The following is a 20614-nucleotide window of genomic DNA, read 5'->3' on the forward strand; positions in this document are numbered from 1 at the left end:
TTTGTCTTTCTCGATTCTGCACTGGACCATGGATGCGGAAGTTGGCCGAAGAACAGCCTCTGAGGAGCCATAATATCTGCAACTAACAGCTAATACACTAGCTGTGGTATGCAGACATCACATGGAGGCATAGCACTTTAAGCTTTTTCTCAATCCCGTGTGTGTACATTTTGCTACTAGTATAAAAACCGTCCAGCGATTCGGAACAGACTGTTATCGGCGGGTGCAATCGGGTTGCTGTACCTATATTCCATAAGTGCCGAGCCAAATACCGACAGAAGGGGTTGACTCTGTACACTGGGATAATCTTCTCATAAAAGATTGAATGATTGGATAAAGTATACCCGGGAGAGATTTCTGGGTTCAAGATTGAAACTGTAGAATATGTAACAGTGACGAAACAAACTAATGTGACTTGCCCTTATTGTGAAATATTATGACCACGATATATTTCTCCACGTGATGAAGGAACAGGCACCTCTAGTCTTGGAGGGTTCAAAGAGAACTGCAGAAACAAACAAAATCCAGAGAATTTTTAAATAAGAATAATCGTCGAAAAGAACAGCGATCGCATCGAATCAAATTACAACACGATAGTATTACATGCTGCGAAGTGCTGTAGAATGTCATGTGCGGGGGGAAAGTCCTTACCGTTCTGGGTAGGTGTTCACATGACAAGATCCGAGAGCCCTAAATCCCTGAATTGCCTAAACGACCTTTTCCACATTACATAGATTCGCTGCATGTATCACCTCATAGTTATTACCATTCCAGTTTAGCCTGAGCAGATGTTGTGCGACTGTGAATGAGAAACATTCCACCAGTTTCTCCTGGGTAAGGAATACAACATGTTTTCCCCCATAATCATGATGGATTCAAAGAACGCCTCCATGGAGGGACTATAACTTATTGGAAAGACGATCTACAAGAACAATGAAGAGGACGCTGTGGCGTCTTCGGTGCTAATGAATCATGATTCATGACTCGGATCTCGTCAGCCACAATTAGTGCGGAGCTGGTGGGGATACTAGTACACAGTAGGTAGTCTTGAAGATCCGGTCGAGAACACACCAAATCGCCATACCAACTAAGCAGTATGTACACTGTCCAATGAGTAAATTGATGGATGCCTGTTATCTGGACCTTTCCAAACATTTCTCTTATGTGAGAGTTTTTCGGCTCTTATTCCGAATATATGGTTATGACTGCCTAGTAGGGAATGCTCAGAAGTCAGCATCATTGCTGCAGGCCGGATCAACATGACACAGACGCCTTTACCATACCATACTGGAGATCATGACATAAGTGGTGGAGACCCCAAGGGTTTTGAATGCCGTAATGCGTAATCTATCGTATAACCGGAGCACCGGCGTTTCTGCTCCGAGGCCTGGGAGCTAAGCCCCTGACATCGTCTTCCACCAATCGCCGTCCAGATCGACATGGCAGAGTGAGGCGTCAATTCTCCACTCTCTTGCCCTAGTTTTCTTCCTTCGGTGTCTTTTTGGAATGAAAATGAATTCCTTTTTATCTGAGCTTTACCCTACAGGGAGAGTGATGTATGACAACAATGAACGCCTCCTTACATAGTCAAGTCAGAAAAAGCAAAAAAAAAGGAACTAATCCTTTGTGGGACCAGACTCCCAAAGTTGAGTTCCCCCCGATCGATTTCTAAAGATGGTACCGTGCCAGGGCAGGATCCCGCAAGAAGGATGGAAAGCTACTCTGGGAAAACGAGAAGAAAACAGGAGATAGAAGACTTCTCGGAGATAAGGCCAAAAGATGATGACAGAATACCCGACCGTCCAGCATTCTCCGATCAGATTACGATAGGGCCGACCAATTCAATTATCCCTAGGTATTAACAGCAGACGTGGCGTAGGGTGTCCGCTCCCAACCAAACGTCTCTCATTCCAACCATGAATTTATTTTTAACGGCGTCCTGGACCATGGATCCAAATGGGTTCCGCATTACGATGATCATTCCGTCTTGGCAAGCATCATTAGTTGCGAAGCACTTCCCGCCAAGGGCTCTTAAAACTGAGGCAAATCTCCGGAGTATCCCCTGAAGCTTGTCCTGTTCCTTCTCCCTTTTCCTTTTCCTTCCTATTCTTTTTATATTTCTGCAATAATTTGCAATTACTGCCCAGGGATTCTGACCTAGTCCCCTGCCCCCGTGACCACCGATCTCTGGTTCTGAATTTATGCGTGAGTTGCTCTCCACTCCACTCCACTCCACTCTTCTTATCTGCTTTCCCGTTCTGGATAAAAGCTTCTTGCCAGCTTCAAAGCAGTGAATTTGCTCCCTTAACCCCTCCCAACCGGGTCAATACCTCGTTTGCGGTGCTTAACTGACGGTTTGATGCGACCTCTAGACCGGATTCACTCGTGGGCGAAAGCTCACGCGTCCTCTCGTGGTTCTGCTCCTGAGACCCAGACTCCTTCTAACACCCTTCGTCCTCCATCCACTTCCGGAGTGACTGCACCCACCGAACAACATGGAAAAGTGAATGAATCTGCCGGGACCCCGGCAAGCTCGGGGTCGAATCCTGAAAAATCCGATGGGGAACAAGAGTCCCCTCCTAACCGAGGCCTTCTCGTCCGTATGAAGGATGGCAGCATCCGGTTCTGCAGTCATACGAAGAATGCCCTGTGCCACAGCTGGGTCAATGTGCTGCTCGTATTCGTGCCGGTTGGCATCACCGTCCAGGCTGTCGGGTTAAGCCCGGCGGTGATTTTTGCCATGAATGCAATCGCCATCATTCCTCTGGCCGGTATATTGAGCCATGCGACCGAATGTGTCGCCAGTCGACTGGGAGATACCGTCGGTGCTCTCATTAACGTCACTTTCGGAAACGCAGTAGAATTGATCATCTTGTAAGTTTGCCCTTTCCCTGTTTCCCTTCCATCCATAGCCAGTGTGCTAACTTGCGAGCAGCATGTGAGTTTTGTCTTGGTCAAGCTTCGCTAATGATAAACTAATCAAGTCTTGTTCGACAACTAGTATTGCTCTCGTCAAGGTATGTGTCTTAGTTCTGCTCTGTCTAGGAATAATGGCTAACATGTGTAGAATGAAATCCGCGTCGTACAGGCTTCCCTGCTGGGCTCCATTCTAGCAAATCTACTGCTTATCATGGGAATGGCCTTCCTCCTGGGAGGTCTCCGCTTTCAGGAACAAGTAAGTCCGCTCTGCCAGTTGGTGCTGAACAAATACCCGGTGTTAACTGTTCACCTAGATCTACAATAGTACTGTTACTCAGATGAGTGCATGTCTGCTTAGCTTGAGTGTCATGAGTCTGCTTTTGCCGGTTAGTACTCTACCTACGATTTCCCTACACTTTAGCTTGCTGACCTCTCCACGGACCGCGTTCCATGCCTCGTGGTCGGACAAGGCAGTAGCTGATCGATACACCCTGAAAGTCAGTCGCGGCACCAGTGTGGTAAGCGGCGAATCATCTCAGCGCCCCATGACGATTTGATTAACTTATGTATAGGTTTTGCTTCTAGTCTACGTCCTGTACATTATCTTCCAACTGAAGTCCCACTCCTACCTCTACGCCAGTATCCCACAACAGATCATCGACGAAGAATCTCACCCGGGTGTGCTGGCCGATTTTATGAACCATTCATCGGATTCTTCGACCAGTTCGTCCGACGAATCGGACGATACCACAACTTCATGGACCACCGCTAAGCGGATCAAGAGGGCTATGAAATACCGCAGACATCGGAAATCGAGTACGAGCTCCAAGGGCACTGCCTCCACCCCATCGTTCCGCAAGCAGGCTCTGGCGGAAATGCCATCCACGGGAAGCAGTGAGGCGCCTGGTTCCGTTCGCCGTTCGACCTCGAACCCCACAGATGATCCATCATCCTGTTCCATTGTTATCGACGATGACACCCGCTACGAGGCAGATAATGACGCAAACCCTTTCGAACCTCAATTCCGAGACTTCGGCCAGGAGACAAGTGCGGTCAAGCTCTCCAAGAAAGAACTCAAAGCCAAACGGCGCGAGATGCGGAAGCAACAAAAGCTGGCGGAGAAGGAAAATGAGAAGAACGTGGCGGAGAGTGTCACCAAGACACGACCACTGAAAGCCCGCCCGTCGGAACCCCCCCTCGAGTTGAACCCAACGGACAAGGACCTCGAGGATCCAAATCTGCCTAAGGGACGCTCCCTTTTCCGCCCTGCCATCCCATCGCTGCTGTCGAATACTGTCTTCTCAAGTTCCCAAACCCCTTATAATGTTCGAAGTGATCCGTCCGGAAACTTGCATGGCCTTCGACGCACTAACTCTCTGCCTACACAAATGAATCGCCCTCCACCCGTTGGAAATGCGGTTCAATTCGCCCGAGGCGCAGCCCGCATGCCCACGGCCGTTAACCCCCAGACCTTACAACCACCGCCGGAAAGTCAGGAGCCGGAAATGTCGCGTACAACCGCCGTGATCATGTTGCTTCTCTCTACAGGTCTCGTCGCCGTCTGTGCAGAGTTCCTCGTGGATGCAATTCCTCAGATGATCAAAAGCTCGTCAGTCAGCGAGGCCTTTATCGGTCTGATCATTCTCCCCATAGTAGGCAACGCCGCGGAGCACGTCACCGCGGTCAGTGTCGCCACTAAGAACAAGATGGATCTATCAATCGGTGTATCAGTTGGTAGTAGTATCCAAATTGGTGAGTGGCCGTTGATATTCAAGCATAACATAGCATATTGTCTCTAACGACCGACAGCCATTTTCGTCACCCCTCTGGTCGTCATTATCGGCTGGTGTATGGACAAAGACATGTCCTTGTACTTTACTCTCTTCGAGACCATCTGTCTCTTCGTCACGGCTTTTGTGGTGAACTTCCTGGTGCTGGATGGTCGCAGCAACTACCTTGAAGGCGCCCTCTTGATCGCCGCTTATGTGATTATCGGGTATGTGAACCCTTACCTACTACATCCTATATTTCAAGGCTAATCTCTATGTCAGTGTTGCTGCATTTTTCTATCCACCCGCCAGTGAATCCAGTGACGTTGCTAGTGCTGGGCATTAGTTACGCAGCACATTCCGACATAGTTGACGCTAGAATGGATACTGTCGGAATTCCCTTTCCTGTTTTCCACAACGCATACGAAGTTTAATGTAATCCTTGGATAACTTTCTTGTACCATGACAGGGAAAACGGGGTTGGTTGATATGGGACAGAGGTGGACTGGGCGGCGTTGGTACTACCGCCAGAATGAATTTTGCTTCTCTGAACAACAGATAGTTGGACGGCGATTTCTACTTCTCTATCACATATTTTCGATTTCCTATCACATACTCTGTACGCTTCAGTTTGCCATTTTTAGTCAGGGTGCATATTTCTATCAGAATATCTAGTTGTCTGGGACGCTGAAACAAGTTGCACCATACTATCTGTGTGTTGTAAATTCCATACGCTGGTCCTGTTATTGTTGCAAGCGAAATAATGGCATCGCGCGTGAATAAATATTACCCTCTTTATAGATGAGCTTGTTCTACCTAGCTAATTATATCAACTTCTGCGTCTCGCCAACATTGCCCCAGAGACATACAATCAATCCTCCTGATGAATATCAACCTGCACACCAGGCGGAAATACCACTTCCTTCAGATCCTGCACGGAGACATTTTCCGATCCCACAAACCTACCCAACCAGTGTCAGCATGACCCTGCCATATGTAGCAAGTATTCAAGACCATACGAAGTAGTATGTAAGGGAGGCAAGCTCTTCGTCGAGATGAACAACGTCTGCTCTGTGGCTCCCTTTTCAGCGAATTTATCCTTGGTCCTGTATCCATGCATTAGCAATACATATACAATGTCGCGTAGAACCTTGGAGAGTGAGCCAGACGTACATTTGCTCTATGGTGCTTCCATATTGCTGGTATGCTTCGAGGGAGTCGTAGCGGATTAGGATTGTCTATAGTTTGTTAGGATTATTATGTTTTCAATACATGGTAGGAACTAGAACTGACGAATCGGCGCATCTTTTTGTCAATATTTTTGTCGTGAAGACACGATTGAGACTGTAGTTGTGGGGTGTGGGGAAATGATTGTTGTTCATTTGAGTCCTTGATATGTCTTGATATGTTGCTGTGGTGATGACATCATGTGCTATTTTAGGAGCCACACGAGGAAAACGCATATACTATGTATGATGTAGAGGTCCCTGGACAAGGATTTCCCAGCCTACAACTAAGATAAGCCCGCTCGTTATATATACTACGTCATTTGGTGACGGTGGACTCAAAATCAGGACCGTATCACTGGACAAATAGACCTGTCATTTCGTACTGTCGCTGCAGCATGAGGTACGGACAACATGCAAGACACAACACCAATAATAAAGACAGACGGATAAGAACACATGGAGAAAGGAGTCCGTCCTTACTCCGATCGCACAGAAGTCCTCGGTTCAGACACCCCAAGAGCAACCTTTCCAATCGCCTTCCCGGACTCCAGAATCCGGTGCGCCTCCTTAACCCCTTCAAGGTCCAATTTCAGCCGTTTTGTCAAATGGCACTTAATCTTGCCTGCATCGATAAGCACCGAAAGCTCCTCCATCATGTCCCCCTGATTGGTCTCAACCCCATGGTACAGCCTCGACCCGAGCCAACACCAAACGAACGTCAAGGATTTGGACATAAACTGAGTCCCGTACATACTCATGTCGGCCGACTGAACAATCGAACACACCTTCCCCAGCGGCGCGATGATATCCGAACAAACACCGAGATAGCGCGCCGTGGAATGCGTAATATAAACATACCTATCCCGAGTCAGCCCACATTAATCCCAAAACATTGCATAAACCCACCTCATCGGCACATTAAGTCCCAACCCCTCGATCTGCTCCTTCAAATCCCCCCGGTGATTCACAACATGCGTCGCACCCATCTTCTTCGTAAACTCGATCGTCTCAGGCCTGGACGCCGTAGTAATCACAACAGGTAACCCGAGCACCCACCGCGCAATCTGCGATGCCATCGCCCCGACTCCCCCCGCACCGTTAATAATCAGTATGCCTGCGCTTTCACCTTCTTGATCTCCAGCCTTTCCACGAGGGACTCGTACGCAGTCCCATATGTCAGCGGCATGGCGGCCGCCTCGACGAAATCCAGCGACTTAGGCTTATGTCCGACCGTGTCCTCCAACACGATCTGATACTCGCTGTAGGTGCCTTGCTTTATCGGTGATGAGACGTAGAAGACTTCGTCACCGGGTCGGAATCGGGTGCATTCTGGGCCAACCGCTTGAACTGTTCCGGCGCCGTCGTAGCCCATTATATGGAATGGGCGGGGGACGAAGTTATAGTAGTCTGTATGCCTTGAGCTCGGCTTATGCTTTCTCATACAGCGGAGTCACTTGTACCTGGAGCGTCATCGTATGTTCCATTCCGGACTTTGAGGTCGATTGGGTTGACGGCGGCTGCTTCGACTCTAGGAATGAATGTTGTGAGCGGCATGGTACCTATGATGTAGAGAATGTATAGAAAAGTCCTACTTGATAAGAAGTTCTTTCCCTTGGGGGTTATCCGGTTTTGGAACCTTCCGACATATCAGGTTTTCTGTGGGCCCGTACTGTTCGACCCCGACGGCGTTCATGGTTGAAGGGCCCTGAAGTGATGATTCTACCAAAACGGAATTGCTGCTTTGCGTAGGATTGAAATGTTTTGGGATAGGGAACTCGTTAAGAGTAATGTCGAAGAGCGGCTTGCTGAATGATGTTATTATGATGTTACCCGAACCAAGCCCTAAGGCGTCGTACAACAAAGGTTCAGAATGACAACGACCTTCAGCACAATTAGTTTGATTCATGGTTTGGTATGTGTAGAAGTATTTATCTATTTGATATCGAGGTATGAGATGCCGACCGCATTCGTATCCGTTCGTCAAATCCATTCATGCCTGCCCCCAATCACGGCAACAAACGGTGGGAGCATCAACTGTTAAAACACTTTCGGATAGGGTTTTCGAGACCACTGTTGGCGTGACGCTTCTGCCTTCAAAAAAAAAAAGAGCCATGATTCAAACTCAGGTCTACCCAGGATGAAATGGCGCGTATTCATATATTTCCAGACACAGCCATGAATCAAACATATTGCACTGTATGAGCGTATGAGCCAATAGGGAACACAAAATCGAACAGAGTTGGTGGAATACTATCTCTGTACTACCAAAATCACGGCTTACTTGATATCCTCCGACACTATGTTTTCAAATTCGGCTGAAACATTTCGAAAGCTAATTAGGTCCAGGGAGTGGGCATTCATGCTCCAGGAGTGCGGCAGTACACCGTGGAACCAACCCATGGCGGCGTCATAGCTAATGCTGTACGTTCCAAGTCATCCTCAGCTGTGATGTCGGCTCCGTGCTGAAGGAGGAGATGGATCCACCCCCCCTCTCCTGCCAAATGTCCAAAGTCGAACCAAAGCGATGAGGATCACCTGCAGCTAACAAAGCTGTTCTTCCATTCCCATCACGGAGTTCCAGATCCGTAGCTGCATAGTCGAGCAGAAGTTGCACATTCACGTGCCCTCTGTTGTATGCTGCCCAACGGAGTGGTGTCATCCAACCACGCTCAGGTCCCATATTTCACCAAAAGACCATGTTCAAGTAGCATTTGGAGTATGCTTGTGTTGCGAGTTTTGCGTGCCGCAGATGATAGTGGTGTTCCCCAATACTCATGAACGATTTTTACCTCGGCCCCATTTGCGAGCAGCATTTGGACCATATCTAGGATGCGCGTCGATGGAATCGACTAGTGCTCCGTTGGTAAAGGAAACATGAGAAAGCACACCCTTGCGATGGGTTAGCCATGTTCAGCTGACGTGGCGGGGTTCCTCACCATCCCAATTCCTGTACATTCAAGAGGAAAGTGTACCCTCCACGTCTATAAGTCATGTTTAACGAGTGACATTGATTGTAGATTTTGTCTTTATAAATACAGCCCATATGTACAACTAGCAGTACTTCCTCCCCCAGGAGAATATATCCCACTCCTGACCCCGAATAATTATAATAATCAGCACACAGCCATATTATTTCCCAGTAATTCTCTTTTGTTCTTGTCCCAAAGACGCACGATATGACTCAATATCCCTTAAAATCCGCTCACAATTAAGCCAGATGCGCCGCCGGTTCTTCAGTGCCAAATACTCCCGCATGGAAACATCAGCGTATCCCTCGATCGCAGAAGCATCCTTCAACACGCCAAAGAGATGGTTGAATTGAGCTCTGCCCTGTGACTGAGGAGGGAGCTGCGATAAAACCGTTTCCGCACACCAAGGCACATCGAAGAATAGCCGAGACTCCCAGAAACTGCGTGGCAGGTTCCCCGCGCATTCTCTGAGATCAGGGCTAGCCAGGAATAGGTTCAGTACGGACTCAGTGGGAAGACTCTCTAGTATGTGGTACTGTAGTTCGCGGGGAATCGATGAGAGAGGGTTATTCTGAGTTGTGTTTGTCGAGTACAAATGTGCATTAATTGTATCGGTGTGGAAGGCAAATGAATAACCATTGTCGGACTCGGTTGATGCCTCGGTGATCAATGGCTTTAGATCGAATGGCCCACTGGGGTCCATCACGGTCCACTTTGTATTGTGTTAGCCTTGTGTCGGTGAAATGAATGGATAGCGGCCTGCTTGACAGACCTCAGAATACTCCGAAGGAACCCAATCACCGGCATCGAACCGTTGCTTCCTACCAAAGGTATCACCGTAGCCCCAGTCGTAAGAGTCACTGTTACGGTCCTTCAGGCCTGATTCCATGACTGAGACGAAGTCGCGCAAATCAAGCGGCCGTGCTGCTGACACCGTATGTTGATGGACAAGCTTCAAAATTTTTAGACAGGTGTCGTGAACCAAGAACCCATCCTTATTGCATGTTAAGATGTTCCCGCCAGGGTCTCTAGGGTTTTCTATGCATGGATAGAAGAAGCGACCAGACTGTGGTTTAAGATGCTCTCCCTATGTTTAAGGACGTATTAGCTCTACAATGGCGCCGTTGATCAGGATGTAAAATAAAGACATACAAGAGGAGTCACCATAGGCAAGTCCGCGGAATCTTTGTCGGTGAAAAGATTAGCGTCTGGGATGTTGCGACATACCAAACGGACATCACCAAGCCACTTATTCGCCGAAGGTTAGTGACGGTCTTTAAGTACGATAGGAACAATGATACAGCACCTTAATATTCTTCAGAGAAATATTCCTCGCATCATAGCCCAACATCGAGGGGCAAAAGGGCGAATGTCCACTCTGGTCCTTATAGTTAGTTTGTTCTGTACGACGAAATTCCAATCTCGAAAGCGCACTCTTTCATTTCCCTGACATTCACAATGACCTTCATATGCCTCGTAGTTCTCAAATTGTTCCTCTTCATCAAGATGCTGCAGAGATGCGCGTGTGATGAGCTTCCTGAATGCCGGAGGACCTCCGCAAATGTTACAAAAGAAAGCACTCTCATCCATAACCGAAGACAGTGACCGGGTGTAGCGGGATCGAAATTTTTTGGACCTTTTTTTGCTATATGGATATCAGTACAAACCAGTATCGGCGTTGATGTTGGAGTCACAAAAGCTGTTGTTGCTGTAGAGTTAAGAGCATATGGCGGGAGAGAGGTGATAGTATAGCTACCAGAAGCTTTGACACCAGACGTCATTAGCTAAGATACAGTCCCACTTAAGCGCCAGAGGATTAGCCACTAACATACTTAAAATAGATTAGTATGCGAGGTCCTAGAATTAGGCCTATCGCGGACCCGCGTACGCTCTACAGCCTATACTTAAAGCACCGATCATGATTCGATCAAGAAATCAGGCCTCTTTTTCCAAGACTGCGAGAATCCAGAGTCAGCGGCAGATCTCTACGGGAACCGAATTCCGCTAATTCCGATAGCTATAAGCCCGCAACGAAGCCAACAAATCCAACTGACTTGGCCAGAGTTGAAATATGCATAGTTGGACTAGGAAAGTGCTCTCGTGTCGCAGAGTTCACCGGTAGCCTTGCAAAGTCAATTGTATTGAATAATTAAGACCTGTCTATCTGTGGTGATACTGGGGTATCGTTCTGTACAAGGTGTTATGCATTCAGTGACATAGGGTGTGGTCCGGAGTTGTTCGCCTGACTCGTAGAAGTCGGGCTCAGAAATGGCGGGCAAGGGACATTCGTACTCAAGCCATCTCGACCTTATAATAGGACATCTTCCAACTTGCAAATCAACTCTTAGAGTTATGCACACTTTAAACGAAGCATTCCGAGTCATAGTAGAGTATCGAGGGCCCTTTCCACGTTAGGGAGCAGTGAGGGCCAAATTTCCGGTCCACAGGAGCAGAGAGTGCAACAAAGCGTAGTTGTATCAGTTACGGAAGTGGATTATTCCAACCGATCAGATTCAAGCGAGCAGTCTACCGTGGTGGCTGGGACCCCGATCATGCCTCTCGGTTATTAGTGCATTAGCTCGGCTGAGATAAATTGGGGTTTGCCAGCGGCTCGCATATCTTCGCTGGTTTGATTTGCCTACGATGGTTAAATATACTGACTGGATCAAATTTACGACGTTAGCGTTTCATGGAGTGTGGGATGGTGCTGTACTATGAACTTGTGCTTGGTGCCACCCTAGGGACGGGATGTAGATATATGTAGAAGATATGGTAATAAAACTGTATCCAACAATTAGAAAACGATAGATTCGATAATCTTTAAGGGTTGATTTTCTACTATCAAGGCTTCCATTCATTTGAAGACTCTGTCTTTTTGAGTACGATTGATATAGATCAAGAATGACCGGCCATCCCCGAATTATACGCCAGTTACTTTTCCCTTCTGAATTCAGCATTTGAATATGCCTGAAGGCCTGCCATGAATAAACTAATATCCAAGGGCCCATCTGACGGTACATGGCTATTCTTCTAGTTAGTATCGCTTGTTATGAAGGGGCGATTACTCACAAGATCTCAGGCTGTTGTAGCTGCCACGGGGGGTATCCGTGCAGAACTGCCTCAGGACCACAAAGGAAAAGGAGGTCTGGACTGACACAAACATGCCTGGTTAGGTAAGTTGCAATTTTCTCACGAGTGACACCTTTGCCTTGGTGCACTCTGTCTTTTTCCAGTTGCATTATCATCTCGGCCAGCGCCTCCCGACCGTCACTGCGTTGGAGAACACGCAGGTGCAGTTTACTATCCTCCGGCTCTGGGTGTTCTGCACACATCGAAGTCTTAGTTGCAATGGTTGGTGCTAACGTGTGACAATGGATTCTCCAAAGCCTATCAAACGCCTTGTTGTTTCTTGGGATGTCGCGCAATAATTCTCATAGTATATGTAAACCCTCAGAATACTAGATATGTCCGAGGAAAAAAAGCATACCTGATTCTTCGTATATGCTTAGGTCCGTAATCCCAGCTAAGCAACACCACAGACATAATCTTGCAGCATTTTGGACCAGCAAATCCAGCTTTGGCTGAGAAACATCTCTTCTATCCGCAGTAGATGGCAGTATAGCACTAAGATGCTTGGGCACCTTTTATTGCGCATATTTTCTGACCTCGTACTGTAGCCCCAGTCTGACACCAAACAATGCTTCCATCGACAAATCGTACAGAACAATGTCGGACGAATATCATGAAGCCAGAATAAAGCCTTCAAAATAGAGAACAATAAAAGACATGCTCCCGAGGAAAGGGCTTTTCGAAACCAATTTGGGGTGACTGCCATTCTCGGGCTATTTGTCAAAATTAGAAGAGAAGAAAAAAGCTATCGTCGTTTTAAGACGGCAAGGGAACATTTGGATATCAGCGAAATGCATCGACAGCGAACGGAATCGTATAGGACATCTTAGAAGCAAGGGATAACGATAAATCAACTCTGTGCTGCAGACAGTATCATTCCGGTAGACCCCCTTTCCTTGGCAGACATGTTAATGATATGATGACTCTATTTTCAACGAGCTAAACAGTGAAAGTAGGCATGTGGAGAAGATTATAATATTGCACGGGCTATTTTCCTTGCAGCCATAGTAGTATTCATACCCTTCCAGCGTGCCTTACCTTAGCCGTTATGCTGGGTGGGTCGTACTCCAGGAGTCGACATCTTATCTACTGAGCCTGAATATACTAAACGCTAGTAAAATTAATAAAATAAAATAGACAGACTAATATAGGAAAACAAAGGAAGCGAATGGACGTCGTTCACCAAATTACTAATAGTGTCCTGGTAGGCCCTGTTTATTGGTAAATTAACGCCTTGCCCTGCGCTTTCTCTAGATATTGTAGTACTGTACGCTGTGCTATATTCTAACTCGATATGCTCATCATAACGATATAGTCTAGGTCAACTACAAACAAATTTATATAGCAATCCCTTAGTTTCCGTCCTATCATCATTTGTTTTCTTGCTGTAACCATACTTTGATTATAAAAGCGCGTGTAGTGATGAGGCAGAGACGGGCAAGCCCGATCAATGTCTCTCCAGAGCAATAGTGCTTGGTAATCAGGGGGTGCTATACTTACGTATTTTCTATCCCAATAACCCAATTAGGTTTCACATATATCTGCATGAGAAACATCATTACATTAGCCAAGGCATAGAGAGGTTTAGTCTGCGAGGTTGGTTAGGTTGGCGTTCAATCCAATACTCCCAAGATGCTGTCCAGTCTCGTGAGAAAGTTGCACCGTGAAACAGATGGGTCTCTTCACGTATCAATTTAAACGATGAGATCTTGCCTTTGGAAGATATTGGAATACTTTGGGGATCGACGTTCAAGGCCCCGTTCAAATGAGACAACTCATCGAGCACCTTACACAGTATACATGATCGGAACTGACAGATGCGCAAATTCTTCTGAAGGATCTTCTTGAAGAAAAGTGCAAAACCTATGTAGCTTCAAAGTAAGAAAAGTTATACACTAGGGAGGAGAGTGAAAGAGGATTAGATTACATAACTTACTGGGATTATTTTTCTCCTAACGGTCAGGGAGGGCAGTAGTGCCTTTGCTATAATCTTCCTGAGTGAAGATCGTGTCCTCAAAGTTCTTTAGTTGCTACATGTAGTACTCCGGTGGGTATTCATTATCTACAAAAAGCATGGCCGCATCGGCAGGGTCCTGCTGTTGATCTTCCCCATCCCTAAGCTCGGTTACATCAGTATCGTATCGACTGTCTTCAGTATTTTCTCTACCGGAGTCGTCACTGTCATTGAATGACTAGTAGTCCGCCTTTCGGGTTCGGCGAGCGGTAAGACGCAGGTATTAGCAAAGAACAGAGAGACGCTAGTGTATAATTTTTGAGACGGTTTCACATCACCTTAATTAAGGCCCCGGCTTGACTTGGCAAATCCAGGTCTCAAGCAGGGCTATTATATATGCAGAGTAGTGGGTCGGATGGGCAATGTTGGAAGGGAGAACTTTAGCAATCTGATGGCAAGCCATTATTTGCTCTGGGAGCCTCGAGAGGGAGCCATTTTCAGATCCCTTGTGAAACAGGAGCACAGTGGATAAAAGGCAGAAACAGTGAGCCTAGGCAGGCGACTGAGTATAGTCGTTGGGTTCGTCCTGGTCGGTGCTGCAGGGATGTAGGCGTCCGATTGAGTGGCAGAAGGGTTGGTAAATCGATGACCAAAGACAGCGTCGACTGCAGCCGTTTGCTCCGTCCATTTGCTGCCTTCTCGTTTAAAAGGCGGCAAATGGGCTAGTCCGCCCTGGCTAAATCTGCTACGGTGAGGTCTTCTACCACAAGCTTCTATACCTTCTAGTTCGTTTTGACAGTAAAGTCATCCTTTCCTCTTCCTCCATCACGGTCCTTCCAAATGAGGTCTTAAATAAGGCATCTTGTACACTCTTGGCTGTTTGTGAAGTGCTTTGCCATACTATTATAACTAGAGAACTAACGTGCAATATGGCAGACTCTCTGAGAGAGATCGAAGCTTAATACCGCCTCCCCCGTCTCCCGGACCAGCGAATAGATGTGGGTCATCGAGTGCCAAACACACTAACATCATTATATCCGCTTCTACAAGATCATTCTCTGCCGTATCATCGGGAGCATCATCACTCAAGTCAAGTGCATTTTCAGAGACTACGACATTACGAGTCAAGGAAAAAGACGGAGACGAGTGCTGGGTATGTGGTTCATCTCCCGTTCAGATCCGTCATGTTATCGCTCAAGGGGATCAACAGGTAGGCATCATGTATTTAACTAGGCGTTGAAGTTATGATAACAGTTTACAGACTGACCTCTGGCAATAATTTGGTCTGTTAGACTTTCCTTTATCTTCAAATATGAACGCAATTCCTCTCTGTCCCACCTGCCATCATCAGTTCGACAGCTCCTGGGACCCAAGGTTTGTTTTTATACCTACAGATCTTCGGTTTTTCATTGAATTCGAACTCAAGGACCGCGAGCGCCGGAAAATACTAGATAAGAGAGGCAATGTCTTAAAGCGAGTGGTCCCCCACCTCTGAGATATACAAACAACACCATGTGGTCAACGGGGTAATCGCCCCTGGCGCTATTGAGGTTCAATATCGCCCTACCTTTCTCAAATCTTATCTTTATAGTGGCCGACTGCCATACGATCCTGTTGAATATTTATCAACGCCCAAGGAGTGGCACGGAGCACCCTTGGCTTACCTTCGGAGGTGTTTCCCTCTATTAGGGAGTCCGCGCCTATTAGACAAGCAGATACGCATTAAGCTAGAGCAGCTGCGTGATCTATACTTTTTTTAACGAGGGAGGAGATTCTCCACACTTGCTTAACGAGCTGGTGACGCAAACAGAACCTGGACATGGAGGAGAGAAACATAGTGGAAGGAAGCGACAGCATAATGACGATCTTTTGCCAAGTGAACATCGATCGCCGAAGAAGCAACAAGGCCCTCAGCAGGGGGTAAGCTACAGTCAAAAATGAAACTACATTCTGTCCAATTCTTCAGCGAGAAGTGCGTGCATACTGGAGCTTGGGACCTGTGCCTACCGAGGAGGCAGTTCGTCAATTTGCCCCACTGATTGCCCGATCGCTCAATTCTACCCTTGTTTAAGTCCGTGTCGGGCGTTATTGTTTTTCTATTTTTGCTCCTGCACTCGTTAGCTCTTCAATTTAATCAGGGATATCCTTATAGTAATCAACTAACAGCTTGTGGAAGCAGGACATGTGCAATAAGTCATATCGAAAATGAGAAAACCTTACCTATGTTAGCAAAGACCAAAGGTCCAAATAGACGCTTACAGCGTAAATTCTCCAGCTTGTTTAAAGTAGTATTTTAGGGTTTAGTATGTCCGAGGTGGGCGTTGGAGCTCAAAGGACACCTCTCAAGTATCAGTAAGCATCAACGCCAGCTGGAAAGAAAGACCGACAATACTTGCTAGCGAGCCATTATGTTACATTTTGAAGCCTATTTCCTTTAGGTGATTGTCACAATGTGCGTAGATAGTATTCTGAGTATTAAGGCATCTCAAAAAAGCGACACATAGGGATGGCTTCTCCATACCACGAGCCCTACGAGCTCCCCAACCAGTTGATGTTACGATTGACAGCACTTTTCAATGAGAGATATGAAGGAATCAATCCAGATTAAAGGGTGTAATTTTGGGAATAATTTACTGCAGGCCTTAAACCAAGACCCGAACCCATTGTGGCTAAAACGAACCCGAACTAATGCAAAAGTCCCATTCTAGAAATACGAAAGAAAAAAAATGCCAGCTCATCATCCGTTACCCCACTACCAGTCATCCGCGGGGGGAGAGTAGGCTTCACGCTCGCCCTCATCGTAATGGTGGTAAATGTGCTGCTCCACGACCTTATGCTCAACTTCCTCTTCCTCTTTTTCGGACTCGGAAGATTCACCTGCATTTTGCGTTAGTTTGTGTTTTACAATTAATTCAAACCATGGTATTCATATATATATATATATATATATAAATATATATTCTCGTGGTGGGGTAAAAGTAGAATGTATACATACCGAATTCGTGTTGGAGGACAGCTCCGGCAACACCGCCAAGGGCCAAACCAGCCGCAGCTCCCATCATCATCTTCTTCCGGTCCTCCTTCTTTCTCTCTTCTGGGCTCTTGTAATCACCCTGCTGGGGAGGAGGGTAATATCCTCCGTCCTGAGGCGGGGGAGCGCCGTAGTAAGGGCCGGGGGGAGGAGGGCTGATGGGGCCTGAAGGAGGGGGGCTCATGATAGCGGGAGGTCCGCCGGGGGGACCCATATCACGCGAGCCGTCGCCAAACGGCTGCTCCCACTGTGAGTTACCGGTAGCGACCTCGACCCAGAAAGCACGACGGGCGTTGGGCTCCCATTCCTGGACCCAGCCGACGGGAAGAGGCGGCGGGGGTATCTGAGGAGGGCGGGCCGAAGGTGGTGCAGAGTAGGGGGGGCGAGAATCGAAGGAACGGTCTGACTCGTATGGGGGTCTCTCGTAAGGTGGGCGTTCCGATGGTGGTCTGTCATACGGAGGGCGCTGGTCGGGAGGAGGCTGTTCGTACGGAGGTCTCTCGTATGGGGGGCGGTCATAGGGAGGGCGCTGCTCGTATGGCGGACGGTTGTCATATGGAGGACGCTCATACTGAGGCTGTCCATATGGGGCTTGAGGAGGGGCACCGCCGCCGTAATACGGGGGGCGCTGCTCGCCGTAGTACGACATCGTAGATAGATAGGTGTTGTGGGGGACGAGAAATGTGAGGCGATGGTAAAGGGAAATATGTGAGAGGAATAGAAGGAATTGAACGAGGGAATGCCGTTTGGGAGCCTTTAAATATATCCCTCAATCTGGCGAGGAGGGGGAAGAAGTAGGCCTACTACTTAGGTTAGGTCTCAGTCACCACACCCCTGTATGGAGTCTCCGATGCTAAGTTAATCACAATGAGACCTCAGGAGCCTCCGCAGGTGCCGGAGGATTGGAAACCATTTGCTGACAGCGACATACCTGACACTAGAGTATCCACAGCATTATTGGTCGCAATGGGGAAGTGTCAATAGTCTGGCGTTTGGTAGTGTTGCAGATCTGTCCTTTGAAATGCAAAATTTAGGCAGATACATATTGGATGACCAGACGCCATCCATACCCCTGATCGTTCCCCATATTGAAGCGCTAAGTAAAGCACAGGACCAAAAGCCAAGGGATTCATCCGGATCCCGACGTCCTCAGGATCGACTTGCCACATTGAGATCCCAAACGACCAACTGCCGTCTTGATTGATTTCGCAGTTACACCGTTAGGGAAGACCAGCATGACATGTTCGATCATGGGAATCAACCCCACTATCCTCCGTTTTCCTCCAAAAAGAGCTGCCTGTCGAGGTCCCTTGGCGCCACTAATGATATGATGCCAACATCCAATCGGAGCCTCTGCTCGGGAGGCATCAGCCACACCGGCGTATCACCATTTCGGACCCCGCCAATGATCCTGCGAGGCCTGGGGCAAAGCCACAAATCGCGCATAATGAGGGGGCATTCTCATACATTGCTTTTGTCTGCGTATTTTTCTCTCTGCATGACTTCAGAATGCCCTATATCACATGCCGTTGGAGAATAAAACAACTCCTTTGATTTGATGTAGGGAAAAAGAAGGTAACAAGGTAGTATTCCGATGTTATAAAAGTCCCCCTTAATTTAAACCAGTAAAAGGTCAGCCGATTTTTCCCCGGCATCTTCGGCATCAACAAAGTAGAAAAAATCTGGAGACTAGCCACGTGTGAGTCAGCCAGTGGCTGGGGCCAGTACGCCCAGCCACACTCGGTTCCGGAAGATTCCTTTGGGTGTGGATCAAACGTTCCTCTCTTTGCCCCTTTTTTGCCTTGCTGTACGTGGTAAGGTGTTTGCCTCGACCCACTGAGCACTAGTACCGATATGGCAAGCACGATAGAAAATGCGATACGTATGTACCCCTATGTACCGGAATTTCTAGGCTCTAGCGACTACCCGAAGGAGACTAGCCGACACTCACGGGACTACCGACCTACCATATGGATGGTAGATGGAATGGTAGATACTATACAGGATATATAAGGACACTTATTCATGTACTTAGTTTAGTTCTTCGTGATTAATACAAATTGTTACTACAGAGTTACCTTTAGTATCAAGACCAGCATCAACTTATTTGCACTCTTCTAACTATTGAGTATATATACTTGATAGACCTGGCTTTTTGGACTTGAGCTATTCACAGATTAGTTATCAAATCTCGAATCGCGCCTCGGACTAAGGTCACCTTCACGGCACCACAGCGTCTTGTTACAGAATCTCAGGGGGTTCTGACATTCCGGTTTGACCCTCGCTACGCAGGCGCAGCTAACTGGTCAGCAGAGCTCCAGCCCGAATACCCAGGCGTAACACTATAGTGATAAAACCCATCCAGAGACATTTACTGCAATAATTATAGTAACCCATTTACAATTTCCAGGCTGAATAGTTTTAGCCTAGCTCTTTCTAGCCTCTGATCCACAGATTACTTTAACTGTAGATATACACCTATCTAAAGGCCAGTCTTACCCATATTATAGATATACTGATTACAGATACCGTACTTTTAAATTGTATCAAGAAATCTTGTATACCAGTCTTAAATAAACCCTGGACCTTCACATTTTACACGCTTATAGTCATGTTTTCGACTATATTTTAACTTGAGTTCTTTATGGCGGCTAACAAAGCGCTGCACCCAACGCTCACCAAATAAGCTATTAGAGAAGAGATTCGGGCAGATAATAATAGCTGTGCCACATATCGTACATGTAAGACTCCAGAAAGTAAGCCACATTGATACATATCAAGAATCTGTATAGAAAGTGTAGATTCTTTAATATTTGTCAATTTGCGGCAGTTGACAGTTATATTCTTTCGAGATACTATCCCATTAATACGTGTCATTAAAGTGCTCGGAGGAATATCAAATACGGCTGCAGCCTTCCGAATTGATGGAAATTGACCCTTTTTATAAGCTTCATGAGCCAGCTGCATACGTGCTTCTTTTGATATATCAGCCATGATGTTGCTGTTGATAAATCGGATAGAATTATGGAGGTGGTTGAATCGTGCCGTCGGCTGCCCAGCTCGGTGTTCGACTACGTTATTGTATGCGGCCAGGCCCCTCTAGGAAAGGAACAGCCCCACGACGTTTTCTCCCTCCTTCCACTGAGACAGGAGACTCGCTCTAGCTATCATGCTTTTTCAATCTCTGCACTTGTCTACACACTGGTCATATCGATCCCAATCCCACGGCTGGTTTGTCATACGTGACATCGGGTGACAGAAAGATGAACCGTGGATTCATCCGGTACCAGCTTGACCCTGGCTTCGCGCCTCCTCTCTAGCCTGTGCCTTTCCTAACTAGAACAGCTCGTCATGAGGGAGGAGCAACCCATAGTAGGGCATCAGGTTTCGTCGTGACCTTGTGAGTGGAGTGGGCCTCAAATTACGGTCCCATAAATCATCACCCCTGACGCCATGGCGACCACAGACCGGAAACGAATGCCTCCTCCGTCATAGCCTTGCTCCTCGTCATCTTCTTCGCAGATTCGCTCATCGTCCTCTACGCGAGTCCATATGATGTCGGTAGCGTCTTCGAATCTAAGCGCATTCTCAGAACCGACCAAGCTGGAAACAAA

The 20614-nt window shown here is 47.3% G+C and overlaps 4 protein-coding genes across 4 annotated transcripts; 1 reads left to right on the forward strand and 3 right to left on the reverse strand.

Moving 5' to 3' along the window:
* Positions 1 to 1533: 1533 nt before the first annotated feature.
* Positions 1534 to 5545, forward strand: BDW43DRAFT_264631 (putative membrane bound cation transporter). Its single transcript, XM_032040691.1, has 10 exons — positions 1534 to 2205; positions 2373 to 2874; positions 2904 to 2906; positions 3002 to 3017; positions 3068 to 3175; positions 3234 to 3305; positions 3360 to 3437; positions 3492 to 4671; positions 4729 to 4915; positions 4971 to 5545. The coding sequence occupies exons 1-10, from the start codon at positions 2202 to 2204 to the stop codon at positions 5032 to 5034; spliced, it is 2214 nt and encodes a 737-aa protein (XP_031903939.1). The 5' UTR covers positions 1534 to 2201; the 3' UTR covers positions 5035 to 5545.
* On the reverse strand, positions 5546 to 6032 carry BDW43DRAFT_264638 (uncharacterized protein). Its single transcript, XM_032040692.1, has 4 exons — positions 5982 to 6032; positions 5862 to 5926; positions 5708 to 5794; positions 5546 to 5650 (listed from the first exon to the last, which is right to left on the reverse strand). The coding sequence occupies exons 1-4, from the start codon at positions 5991 to 5993 to the stop codon at positions 5560 to 5562; spliced, it is 255 nt and encodes an 84-aa protein (XP_031903940.1). The 5' UTR covers positions 5994 to 6032; the 3' UTR covers positions 5546 to 5559.
* Positions 6033 to 6286: 254 nt separating this feature from the next.
* Positions 6287 to 7610, reverse strand: BDW43DRAFT_322541 (zinc-binding alcohol dehydrogenase family protein; the record flags this gene model as incomplete). The annotated part of the gene is made up of 5 exons (XM_032049581.1): positions 6287 to 6775; positions 6824 to 7036; positions 7075 to 7349; positions 7409 to 7445; positions 7510 to 7610. The coding sequence occupies 5 exons, from the start codon at positions 7608 to 7610 to the stop codon at positions 6394 to 6396; spliced, it is 1008 nt and encodes a 335-aa protein (XP_031903941.1). The 3' UTR covers positions 6287 to 6393.
* Positions 7611 to 16437: 8827 nt separating this feature from the next.
* BDW43DRAFT_200450 (WW domain protein) lies at positions 16438 to 17981 on the reverse strand. Its single transcript, XM_032039131.1, has 3 exons — positions 17875 to 17981; positions 16965 to 17800; positions 16438 to 16846 (listed from the first exon to the last, which is right to left on the reverse strand). Exons 2-3 carry the CDS (start codon positions 17647 to 17649, stop codon positions 16722 to 16724), a joined length of 810 nt encoding a protein of 269 aa, XP_031903942.1. The 5' UTR covers positions 17650 to 17800; positions 17875 to 17981; the 3' UTR covers positions 16438 to 16721.
* Positions 17982 to 20614: the final 2633 nt, after the last annotated feature.

The sequence above is a fragment of the Aspergillus alliaceus genome (genome assembly GCF_009176365.1).
Source record: "Aspergillus alliaceus strain CBS 536.65 unplaced genomic scaffold BDW43scaffold_6, whole genome shotgun sequence".
In the NCBI taxonomy this organism is placed as follows: Eukaryota; Fungi; Ascomycota; class Eurotiomycetes; order Eurotiales; family Aspergillaceae; genus Aspergillus; species Aspergillus alliaceus.